The 13,604-nt window shown below is 41.0% G+C and overlaps 1 protein-coding gene across 1 annotated transcript in view; it reads left to right on the top strand.

Moving 5' to 3' along the window:
* LOC136631525 (prostaglandin D2 receptor-like) overlaps positions 1 to 1,051 on the top strand; it is a 45,958-nt gene extending 44,907 nt beyond the window's left edge. The window contains exon 2 of the mRNA XM_066605809.1: positions 326 to 1,051. Within this exon, the coding sequence (XP_066461906.1) occupies positions 326 to 547 (222 nt within the window). The 3' untranslated portion in view covers positions 548 to 1,051. The remainder of the gene's footprint in view (positions 1 to 325) is intronic.
* The last annotated feature ends 12,553 nt before the right edge of the window (positions 1,052 to 13,604 follow it).

Genomic DNA, 13,604 nt, shown 5'->3' with positions numbered 1-13,604 from the left:
GAGAACAAAACCACTAAAATCCTATTGAAATCAGTGGCTTTGTTTTGTCCCGTTATACCGACGTGATTATCATGGTAGTATAAGGGGAGAAAAATACGCTCATGTGGTTTTTCCGCTTAAATGGATATTCATGGAGCTATGAGGATAATAAAATATATATTTTTTTTTTATCTAGAGAACTATGTGACTTGATTGTAGAGACACAAACTTTATGCATTACTACATTATAATTTTGGGAAAAAATAATTCCTTTAAGATAAAAAAAGAAATGCTTCCAGTAGTCGACAGATTATCCCATTAACAGTCTTCATTTTCTCTTCTCTAGCTTCGAGTCTACATTGGAGCCATCACAGGAAAAAATGATCAATACGCTGACCTCATAGTCCTGAGGTTTCTCTCGATGAACTCAATAGTAGATCCATGGCTTTTTATCATCTGTAGGACATCAAGATTTCACACCCATCTACACAGATTTTGCAGTAGGATTCACTCTACAAGCTTCACCCAGAGCCACCTTATTGATGAGAGTATTAAAAGTGAATTATAATCTCAAGAGCTGACTGTTATTTCTTGCAGTAGCTAAGATTTTGGAAGTTGACTATAAAAGGGAGCAGGAGCTCTTCCGCACAGAAGTTGCCCTTATTAGTACATTTACAATGTATAAGTCTACTGAGAAGCAATGAAGGTTGGCAAAATATTACGAGCAGGGCACAGACATTCTTGATGTATGAGAAACACTGTGAACAAGTGTCTAAGAAGCTCCATCTGGTCAAGTTATGGAAGTCGATAGAAGACATAAGGAATTAGAAAAAGGAGAATGATCAGCTGTGAAAAATAGGCAAACATGTGAATTTTAGTTATAAAGAAAGTTTACATATTTGTTAGTGCAAGTGCAGTCCCACTGAATTCAATACTGAGCTGTTAAATCCCTTCTTCTATAGCACCACTGCTCCTGTGGTCCCCAACAGTTTTCTTTCTACTACAAGGATGATGTGCCTCTATAGTCACATGACTGCTGCAGCCAATCACTGGCCTCAGCAGTGTAGGTCAGGAGACAACTGAGGCCAATGATTGGCTACAGCAGTCAGGTGGGTATGTAGGCATCTTATTGTTGCAGTAAACAAAGACTGAAACAAAGATTCACCATGGGAGAGGTGTCGCTGAACTGGCAGGGAATTTAACAGATGAGTATGGGTTTCTTTTTCTATTTTAAATCACATTTTCTCCCTTTGGTCAATTTTTTTTCTAATCTCAGAAAACCATTTTAAAGGAAAAGCTAAGTCAGTCTGCACGGGAACAAACGTTCCTTGAGTGGGGGGTAGCTTTTGAGCTGCGCGGGCGCAGGGGACTCATGGCTAGCCATTGCTTGATTTTCTTTACTAGTTCTTTTCCTTTCATTTTAGAAAGGCAACACTAGACGTGTAAAAGAGAACAGTGACCTGTTTTGATAGAAGTAGATAGTAGATGTTATCTCTACAGGATAGAGAGCATTTTTTAGTTTTTTTGTTATACTACAGAAGTAATATAAAGTGTCCCTGTCACTAGGATAAATTGTTTCAGTTGCATTATCAACAAACAATCGATAACAATTTCCAATCCTATGATCACAAGTTTCTGCCAGGTGATAGGTGCCCTGAAGCAGGCAAATCATATGTATTAATTAGCATGCAACTTGTAGCCACTGGTCCTCAGATCACAGGGCTCCACAAGGCACCCATCATCTATTCTGTGAGGGTCTCTGAAAGATGTCCATAGTTGAATCAAATTCCAGACAAATAACAGTGGTCAATTGGAGCCGTGCTGCAAGGTAATTATTAACCCTTTCCAATCCAATTTGTATCCTGGTTTTCCTAGGGGGCTTACTCTTTTTTTGCTGTTATTCAACAGCGCTATCTGCTGTCTAAAGCCAGTACTGCATGAGGTGACACGTTGGATAGGCTCTAACAGCAGAGAGGCTGGTAATATACAGTAAGAGAACCCTGACGGACGTCTTCCAACATCGGAGCTGTACAGTCTTAAATCATAATGTCTTAAGACGTCAGACAGTGGATTGGAAAGGGTTAAGGGCTTGTTTATATTGTAAGGTCAGTGTTCCTTTTCAGATAGACATCTTTTGTCAAAAGCAGGAAGGGAATCCTTTGGGAATGTTGGTTCCTCTTCCTTATGCTAAAATCCAATCTTGAAAGGAAATTCAAATTTCAGATACAACCATGAAAATGGGCCCTAAGGAAGTTTAGTGCTTTGTCAACAACCTTGATAATACAGAGAAACTATATCTCATATACTGTATGGTAACTAAAATGCATGCATACAATTAAATATGTCAGGATGACTATGTTACTCAATGTCATGCTTATTTATGTCCAAGGACAATATAGAAACCATAAAAATGTCAATTATGTTGTGTTTTTCTATTTTATACATTTTTGAGGGAATATTTACCCAACCTAACGGACTCCAAACAAGTAATTGATAAGATTATAATTAGAGATGAGCGAACCTACTCGTTTCGAGTAATTACTCGATCGCGCACTGCGATTTTTGAGTACTTCCGTACTCGGGTGAAAAGATTCGGGGGGCGCCGGGGGGCGGGAGGAGGCGTGGCAGAGCGGGGGGTGGCAGCGGGGAACAGGGGGGAGTTCTCTCTCTCTCCCTCTCCCCCCCGCTGCAATCCCCCACTCACCCACGGCGCCCCCCGAATCTTTTCACCCAAGTACGGAAGTACTCGAAAATCGCGGTGCTCGGGTGAAAAAGGGGCATGTCCGAGTAGGTTCGCTCATCTCTAATTATAATATCTGCATGATAAATCAAGACCCTCCAATTCAATATTTGGTTGCAAGATGCAAGTCATATCCTATGGCTTAAGGGCAGTATCTAAGGAGCTTTTGCAGTACTCCATTCCAGTCTACAAATGTGGTTTCCACCGAGAAGCATTTCTTAAAATACAGTACTTGTCTTGAAATAGAAATAGTACATGTGCAAACTAATAATGAATTTTACCAAACCCCACCACCCCTTATCTATGTCCACTTATGTCTCAGGAGAACTATGCCCTTAATCAGGATTACTTCTTTCCATGTCTGAGAACTGAGCGAGAATTCCATCAGAATTTTAAGAGCTTCAAACCAAAGACAAAGATTGGCCATCATCACCAAGTTGACAGTCTGAGATGCAGCTACTGTGAACTTAAGATAGAGAGTAGTGACATAGCAGATCTCCTGAACAAAGGAGAGCCTGCTAGATAGTGGAAAACTACCACCTTGTTTTTACCCATGAAAAGCAAGGATGTTGCTGCATCTGAGTAGGCCACTTCAAACACCTATGCCACTTCAACCACCAGGGCTATTAACAGCTGCTATGGCAGTATTTATATATCAGTGCTTGGAGAAGGGATTTTGGTCCATAGCTCCCAAACTTATACATGGAATTTAAATGATGCAGTTGTCTACTCAACTGAGGTCCTTCACAGAGTCATCTAGTCTGCTTGTAATGTGGTTGGTTGCAAAACTATAGACCTTAAAGGGCTTCTGTCATTAGAAAACAAAAATTCTATACTTACCTATTCCTCCCCCGTCAGTCTTCGTACCGCATCCTTTCCCCACCGATCTTCTTCTGTCTTCTGCAGTCCTCTGGGTCAACTCACCTCCAGCCGGATTCTTCTTCCAGTGACGAAGCGTCTATTATCTGCAGTATATTTCCTGCAGGGCAATGTACACTATGTCACTAGTGATGTAGTGTTCATTTCCTAGCAGGGAATACCAGGCTATTGCCGAGACTGCGCATGCGTGGGGTCTCGCTGCAATTGTATATGAACTCTCGCGGTAAGACAGTGTGCATGCGCAGTCTAAGCAATAGATCGGCATTCCTTCCTAGACAGTGAACAGTACGTCACTAGTGACATAACCTACACTGACCTGCCGGAAGAAGAATGCCAAGGATAGACGCATCATAACAAGAATAGGAGGAGGATCCAGCCGGCTGGAGGTGAGGTGACCTGGGGGACTGGAGTAGATCAGCGAGGAGAAGATGCGGTAAGAAGATTGTCTGGGGAGGAATAGGTAAGGATTGCTTTGTTTTGTTTTTAAATAACAAAACCCCTTTAACCACAGTTCTAAATAAAAGCGGCATAAATCTTTATTGACTGTAATAATCAAATTCAAAATATCAGGAAGAAATCTGACCTCATATATAAAAGAAAGAAGCATGGAGGCATTATTTGCCAAAGGGTTGGCTACTAGGTGATTGTGCTTTGTCAAAACTCGCCTTCTTATCAAAACAGAGAACCTGTCACAATGAAAATGTAATCTGATCAGCACGGAGTACGTTAGAGCTTTGTGGGAAAATTAGTACAAGTTTTAATCTATTGACCAAAATGTCTGCTTATTCTGTGTTTCGGAGTATAGTGACAGTCAATCACTGAGCAGTGGGATTAGAAAAAAAGGGTCTGCTTTTTCTCCAGCAACGGTACCACTCTTGTCCAATGTCTGCGTCTGGTATTGCAGCTCAGCACCATTCATTTGAATGCTAGACACAACCTATGAACAAGGCAAGTGTTGTTACTGGAAAAAAGCAGAACATTGCAAAGATTTGTACACAGACCCTGCATAGTCCCATACAACATTCTTATTTTACATTACAGGTCCATAGGCAACCCATGTACCTTTATATTGTTCCTTCCTGAGGCAGCACATATGGAGCCACAATATTGCTTCAATGAGTACATATTTCTCTATATTTTATGTGAATCTGTAAAGAAAAAAAAAATCTGTATAAGATCTGAGGCACTCAGATGTACTGAATGGGTTAAAAGGCAGCATATAAAAGACTCACAAATCATGGATCTGTCATAGAACCATGAGAATATGACTTAATGTAACTAGCTGTTGACTTCCTTTCTCTTTGATTAGCTTAATTTATGACAGAAGTCAGAAAAATGAGCTAATGTTTGGTTCCTGTTCAAAGTATATTTCAAAAGGATTAAAAGGGAACCTGTTAAGTCTACACATTACCTTACACTAAGTTATGATGCTGTTAGGGGATATGACAGGGAGCCAAGGTGATGTATTTTTTTTATACTCCCCCGCTCCACTGAACCAATGCTGTTGCTCTCCGAAGATTGCCTAGCGCTGCAAAATATGACTCTATTCACAGTCCCGTGTACGTGCTTCTCCCATAGGCCCAATGCACATGGCAGATTTGCATTGTGGAATCCGGAGTGGGCACCTGCCTCCAGATTCCGCAGCAAATACCGACCATAGCATGCAATGTAAAAGCGAATTTCAATGCCCATGAGCAGAAATCAATTGTGATTTTCAGCTCGCGGTGCAAAAAAAACCGCAGCATTTTCTATTTGGGACGGATTCCATGCGGACAGCATAAAATTAATGGAAGGCGTCCGTCCCGTGGGCCTTCTGCAATCATCATTGTGTAAAGGCTGTGGGATCCGCATTATCGCCTAGCCGGCGCACATCTGTACTGCGCATGTGCGCCGGCTGGCACATCCGCGGCACAGACGCTAACCATCCAGACAGGTATGCAGGGATCACAGGCCGAGCATCTGGTTGCATTATCGTGCGGGATCCCGCATGTGGAATCCGACCCGGTCGTGTGCATGTGGCCTTAGACTTGTAAAGGACAGAGTGTGAACAAGGTTCTAAAGAGAGTCAGATTTTCCAGCACCAAGCGATCTTTGGAGGGCGACAGGTCTTGATCACGGAAGTGGGCAAATATAAAAATATATTGGCTCCCTGTCACCTCCTCAAACAGCGGCATAACTTACTTTATGGTACTGTAAAACACCAATTAAAAACAGGAGATCTTCATAAACTGCTCTCAATTTTGAGATCCTATAAAAATGGAAGCTCAATGAGCAGCTGAGTACAGCTCTATTTGCATTCATAATCTACCGTTAGAGAGGTTGTGACAAGAAACTTTTTAAAGGTTGGCCATGAGATAAAATTTATAAAAAGGATATTCATAGTCCCACAGAACCCAGTTGAGTGGCTTCCGCTGCCCTGTCTCTGTCCCCTAGAGCGGACAGCTGCTGGAAGTCAGGTGACTGTGGAGGCCAATCAGAGGCCACAGCATAACTGTCCAAACTCCTGACATCAGCGCTCACATCCTGATTGGCCGCAGCGGTCACCTAACTTCCGACAGACATCTGTGTCGGAGGATAGGGGATGGGGCAACGGAAGACCCTCAGATGGGTCCCGGGGAACCAAAGACAGATGAGTATGCTTTCTCCTTTTATTTTATCTCATCCCCAATCATTAACAATTTTTTTGTTGTAACGATACAACCCCCTTAAATCTCAGCTCTGTATTGATAATTGTGTGAACCTAAGACTGGAATTGAGCTATCAGGCTCCTATGTTAGTAATTGTGTTAGCAACTATCCTGCATAGTCTGCTGTCTGTTGGTATTTGTGTAATGTTTTCTTCCACTTTTGAGGATCAGGGGTGTAACCTGTATCTCCTGGATCCCAACGCAAAATCATCCCTCCACCTACCATGTGCCATTTATAATACTGTTCTTTATGTTGCACAACAGCCTTTGATCCCCCCTCACCTCGACTTAGGTTCGACTGCCACCTCTGACCCTTTATGCCCTTGGTGGAAATCAATCCCAATACTATAGGTTACGGATGAAGGGAATTCTAGAAAGATTAAAATCATACACAAACAATGTTTGTCTAGGAGTTTCCAAGGACTTTACTCTACTTTAAAGGTCATCTTGAAAGGTCATTCCCATGTTAAAGATTTATGGCATCTCCATGTAAGATGTTATAAATGTCCAATACTGTAGATGTGGTCCAACATCTGATGTAAATCTATCAGGAGAATGGTTCTTGTGCCCCCTACTTGCCATTTAACAGTAGCCACTTTCATCATAGAATTCAATAAACTCTGTAGAAATTACAGAAGGAGACAAGCAAGAAGCCATTAGTGTCTGCATATATCAGATGTTTATGGCATATCCCGTAAATATGCCATAAAAGTCTGAGACGGGAACACCCCTTTAATATCGTTATCATCATTAATGTCTGATATTACCCGCCCATATCAAACACCACTAAACAAAAGCTGGAGGTGGTAACTTTGCTATTTAATGTGGGAGCATGCTTATAAGTATTGGGTGATACACGCTGTAGAGCATTGCTGTTTCTAACTTTGTAGTACTTGGGATTCTGATTACAATCAACCACAGGTGTTATATTAAATTATATTTCATGGGATCGTTATAGTAATGAGATATGGTGGTTTTATCAATATACTTATTTATTGATTCTGTCTGAATGTAGCACATACTGTTTGCCCACCTTACGTTTTTTTTATTTTTCAATAAAATAATATATTTTTTGACAGTATTACGCTTGTTTTTATGGTTGTCTTTTGGTTATAGATTTGTATTCAGTCACTGTTTTATGAAAAAGAGCTAATAGCCCCCCCAACATGTTTCGCCTCCAACAGGCATCATCAGGGCCCTATTACCCTGATATGAAAGGGCTATTATTACTTTTTGAGGAGCTGGGTTTTTATGCCTCAACAACCTTTTAGGATCATTAGTCTGCAGTGTTGAGTCTATATTCAGTGATACTGAGCCACTAGATAGAATTTAAATTCTTCATTCCATAAATATACTTGTTAAGGACCGTTACACATGACCGGTCACATTAACCTTTCAAGCCTTGGGTTCCAAATTAGTTCATACCTGGATGCATCAGGGAGGCCAAAAACTGTATGATTTATAGTAATTAGTTCCCACAGATACGTAGAGATGAGCCGCGGCAAGTATACAGCCCACTCTGCTTAAGGCACGTACACTGAGCGTTTATTGACTGAGTATAGTTCTAATACAGGAAAGGAATACGTCATTAGTCATGGGGTTAATCTTATTGGGTTAGAAAAACATCAAGAATTGTGCTTTGTTCAACAATCAGCGCAGTGAGAATAAATATGTGAAATGTCCTTCAAATGATTATTCCTCCCTTGTGAGTTTGGATGGTCGCAGCATCTTATTAGCACGATTCGTTCTTTTCCCAGAGCTCAGGGCGTGGGGGAGTCTCTTCTGATAACGATTTTTTCAGGCTTGGCTCTCGGAAGAATAAAAACAAATCATTAGACATTGCACCGAATATCCTGCTGCAAAGTTATTTCTGCTTGAATTATTGTTTCACTACGCACAAGCTTATTTACATCTTGTAATGCTCCATTTTGTATCTAGCGGCCATTTTGAGACAGATTCTTCCATTTTATGGACCTGTACCTTCCCATACTTATGTTTGGAAGCAGGTACAAGGAGTATACTGAAGTATATTGGTCATCATGGAGATTTCTAATAAAGATCCTAGCAGGTTAAGGCAGTGTGCTTGATAGTTATTTGTTCTAGGTCTGAGGCATCATTACCCTGTATCTTTTAGTATAGCTTATCAGTCATTTTAACATGAATTAATAAAAGTTATGTTTTATTTCTTCAGGAAGGCAATCATAAGCTAGATTTGCCTACTTGGGCAATTCTTTTGTTACTTTTGTTAATATGATGCCTGTGCTTTGGTTTCCTTCGTTGTTGTATCGCCATATAGTAACCTACATCCAGATATAGCAAGGTAAATAAAAAGGTGTATCCTTTAAAACTTTCCTTTTATCAACAGCGATAAAACCTATTTATTCTTGTAACTCCATGTTCATAGTCATATGGCATACATAGCTCCACCCTTTATGATAACAAAGCCATAAAAACTTCCAAATTATAATAGAACGCGGTGGTTACAAGGGATCTTGTTGTTATGGAACGTATTGACATTATTTATGGCAGATATCCCAGCCAAATTCACAGGAAACAGTCTGCCGGTAAGACAAAAGTTCTGTGTACTTAAAAGACTAAAGAGCAAATCTTGATAAAGCAATATATCCTCACTAAACTGCAAAGACATCTCTTATCTGTACATAACTACCTGGATAATGATAACAGAGGCCGTCATCCAATAATGAACTTCATGCATTCACAAGCCCATATTCTCTTACACGTAACCCTTTGCAATCCAATTTTGGATTCAGGGTTTGCTAGGGAGTTTTTTATTTCTGCCATTATACAATGGCGCCATCTGCTGGCTAGAGCCAGTATTGCGGTATGGGACATGCTGGAGAGGCCCCTGACAACAGAGCAGCCAGTAATATACAGTAAGAATATCCTGCTGGACACCTTCCCACATCGGAGCTGTACAGCCTTCAATCAGAATGTCTGAAAACGTCAGACAGTGGATTGGAAAGGGTTAATCTGTTGTTATTTCTCAAGGAAATGGCTGGTGGCAATACATTTGCAGCATTAAATGGTGCCTATTCACGGTAATATATAGTACTAGCTGATATACCTGGATTTGCCCGAGTAATTTGATACAGCAGTTTACGTGTTATTTGCACAGAAAATTTTATGAAGTCAAGTTTACTTTAGAGTAACTGAGGAATAAAATATGTATACATATAGAGGATTGTTAGATTCCCCTCAGGCTGCATGTACCAATGTTCCTTTGCAGAATGTGCCACCCCTCCCACTCTCTTCATTTAAGACCTAAAGAATGCTAATGCCAATTTTCACGCTTGTGCAACACCGGGAAGTTACATTACATAGGGGTGCCAATACTTTTGCACTTAGCATTCGATAATCAAGTTATGACCCCTTTACTTTTCCTATTTAGGACGTAAAGAATGGTCATGCCAAATTTTATGTTTGTATAACACCGGAAAATTAAGGAATTAGATTAGGTACATTACATAGGGGGTGCCAATACTTTTGCAATTAGCATTTAATTTTCGAGTTGTGACCCATTTACTTTTCCTATTTAGCACCTAAAAAATGCTTGTGCCAAATTTCATGTTTGCACGACACCAGAAAGTTCGAGAATAAGATTTGGTACATTACACAGGGGTGCCAATACTTTTGCACTTAGCATTGAAAAATCGAGTTGCGACCCCTTTATTTTTCCTATTTAGGACCAAAAGATTTCATGTTTGTACAACACCGGGAAGTTAGAGAATTAGTGGCAAGTCAGTGAGTGAGTGACTCAGTCAGTCAGTGAGGGCTTTCACCTTTATATATATATAGATAGATTCTGCCAGTGTGGCAGCGCTTACTCTACAGCCCCAACAACTGAAGTTTAGGAGTGCTAGAGTCAAAGGAGTAGCTAGATGATGGGCAGGGGGTGTAGCAGTAGTGAACCCCATACTCAACTGTATTGGAGCCTGTCATAGGCTTCCTGTTCTACCATGTTCCCTTACAGAGGCAGCTTAGGCCCTGGGCCTACAAGGTTCCATGAACAAGGCTGGGATGTCAGCTTCCTGACATAGGCTGCACAATGACGCCACTGCATCATGCTGCCTGCACCGGACCAGAAGAGGATTCTGCAATCGCTCTGGTAAGTATGAGGTTTATTTTTCTCCCCTGACAATTTTACTATGCTGTTTGGGGCAGTCAGGCGACATTATTAGTTATTCAGGGCTACCTTTGGGCATTATTAGTTTAATCAGGGCATAATTAGTTTTTCAGGGGACCGCATCAGTTTTTTGATGAATTTTGGGCATTATTCACTTTTCAAGGCAGCTTTGGAGCATTATTCCTTTTTCAGGGAAACTCAGGGGGTCTTTGTGTCTTATGGGACACTTGAGGTATTATTAGCTTCTAAGAAGCAATTGGGCTTCATTTAGTTTTTTAGGGGCACTTGGGGACATTATTAGTTTTTTGGGGGTACTTGGAGTATTATTAGTTTTTAGGAAAGACTTGGAGTTATTTTCCATTTTTAAGGGGCACTAGGGAATTATCAGTTTCTTAAGGGGCATTTGGAAATATTATTAGTTTTCTATGAGGCACTTGGAATATTATTAGTCCTTTAGAGGAATTAGTCTTTAATAGAGATGAGCGAGTATACTCGCTAAGGGCAATTGCTCGAGCGAGCATTGCCCTTAGCGAGTACCTGCCCGCTCGAGAGGTATTAATAGTTTTCAGGGGGCACTCAGGAGACATAACTGCTTTACTTCATAAGGGACACAACAGTAGGTATTATTGCTATGTCTAAGCAAAAATCATGATGCTATTACTGTTTAGGGTACAATATAGGGTACTATATGTTTGGCACTATTTTTAGGGGCACTATATTTAGCATAATTGATTTTAGTGTTTTCAGGGATGCTATCAGTGTGGCACTATTTTAATTGTTATGGCAGTGTTATTTCTGAAGCATAGTATTTAAGGGCATTGTGTCACAAAAAAGGTATGGTAATTTGTTATATCAGGGTGGCATGAGGCAAAAAAATTGGGAGTAGCAGCACTAGATGGAGAGTTTGCATGGGTTCGATGTTGATAAAAGTTTTTTGTGGGATAACCCCTTTAAAACAAACTTTTAATGATTGGAACAAAAAATAAAAATAGAATATGATGTGCGTTACAGTGACTTGCAAAAGTATTCACCGACTTGGTATTTTTTCTGTTTTGTTGCATTACAATCTGGAATTAAAATTGATTTTATGTAATGGCTCTGACAACATAGGCCAAATTGCTGCAGTGGAATGAAAAAAGCCTTGTTAACAAAATAAATACATAGTTAAATAAAAACTGAAAAGTTGTGAGTACATATGTATTCACCCCCTGTGCTATGGAGCCCCTAAATAAATTCTGGTCCAGCAAATCAACTTCAGAATTCACATCAGGTACCCACTGTACAATCAGTGTGTCACATGAGGCCAATATAAATACATCTGTTCTGAAAGGCTCCCCGAGTCTGGCGCCTGTGTCTCTGGACCCCATTACATACCCTAGAAATGGGTTAGTGAGGTATCAGTTTACTTAGGAAAAGTTGCTGTAAATATTTGGTTCATCATACTGAGCAGCAAATTGTGTATATAAACAGTACAGTTGAGTTAACATTAAATTGGAAAAAATAATTTTTTTGTTTCTTGATCTTTCAACAAAAACTGACAACCAACCAGCTCTTCTTTACCAATAAATACCTGTGCACATGAGTTTGAGGCCTGGTCCTCCATTAGAGATGCTGTTACTGCCACCGGAGAGGTATCTGTAAGCCTGCTTATATATGGACTGCACTGGCAGTGACTGTAGCTAAGTTCAAGGCCAGTAAAGCCTCAGCACAGACTGCTATTTGTTATATATACAAAAGAAGGATTTGCGGCTAAGTATGGCCTTCAGACCACCAGACATAGTCCTCTGTCAGTGCGATAGCACTTACTGTTCACTCATTGCTTGTAGAACTTTGTGATACAGTTATTTTAAGCAGCCAGATCAGCCTTGTTGTTCATTATAAAAATAGTTTGAGCATCAGACACGAGTGACGTCTCTTCTTACGTCAGTTATCCTCATAGCTCTAGACAGCCATCATGTCCTGAGCACAACACAGAGACATTAGCTATTGGCCGCCATTACCGCTCAGCTGGATCGAGGTTTTGAGGCTCTGTTGTGCACTTTCCCTGCTACTGCAAAAACAGCAACTATGACTCCTAGACAGGTCACAACCACAGTCCAAACAGTAGTCCCCACTGCTCCGGACATCGTTCCACCAGCAACTCCCATGGTCAAAGCCCCCCTGGTGGATAGGGACATACCCTAACTACCATCTCAGCTTCCCTCAAGATTTGCACATATACAACTTATCATTGTGCAAATCTTGAGGGAAAACCTGTTTTAGTCTGCCAGTGATGCGAGACTGGGAAGGAGATTCATGTTCCAGCAGGACAATGACCCTAAACATACTGCTAAAAATACACTAAAGTGCTTTAAGGCAAAACATTTCAATGTCTTAGAATGGTCTATTCAAAGCCTGTTGTACAGCAGACTAATACATCTAACTTGAAAGAGTTGGAACAGTTTTGCCTTGAAGAATATACAAAAATCCAAAGTGTCTACATGTGCTAACAAAGACATATACCAAGAGAATTCACAAGGTATTGACTTTCAGGGGATGAAAAGTTATGTACATCAACATTCTCTTTCTATTGTCTTAATTATTGTTTGGGTAATAGTGTTGCTGGGCGGTTAATCTACTACACAGGTTCAGAATACAAAGTGGACACTGGAGTAGAGATGAGCGAATATACTCGTTTCGAGTAATTACTCGATGGAGCACCGCGATTTTCGAGTACTTCCGTACTCGGGTGAAAAGATTCAGGGGGCGCTGGGGGGCGGGGGGAGGCGTGGCAGAGCAGGGGGTAGCAGCGGGGAACAGGGGGGAGCCCTCTCTCTCTCCCTCTCCCCCCCCCCCCACTCCCCGCTGCAACCCCCCACTCACCCACGGCGCCCCCCCCCCCCGAATCTTTTCGCCCCAGTACGGAAGTACTCGAAAATCGCGGCGCTCGGGTGAAAAAGGGGCGTGGCCAAGTAGGTTCGCTCATCTCTACACTGGTCATATGAAAAGTATTTTTTTTTATATTACAACCAAAAACGAAACGAGAATATACTTAAGAAAGGTTAAAGAACAATTGGTAAGCATTACGTACTTTAATGTTTTGGCAAACAGGCCTAACCATCACTAGCTACTAACCATGATACTGAGTGTTCACGTTAACCCCTTAACGACCAGCCCATAGTGTTTTTACGTCCTCC

This window comes from Eleutherodactylus coqui, chromosome 6 (assembly GCF_035609145.1).
Source record: "Eleutherodactylus coqui strain aEleCoq1 chromosome 6, aEleCoq1.hap1, whole genome shotgun sequence".
Taxonomy (NCBI): domain Eukaryota; kingdom Metazoa; phylum Chordata; class Amphibia; order Anura; family Eleutherodactylidae; genus Eleutherodactylus; species Eleutherodactylus coqui.
Note: the sequence above shows the minus strand (reverse complement) of the source record. Positions and strands in the feature narration are given on the sequence as shown.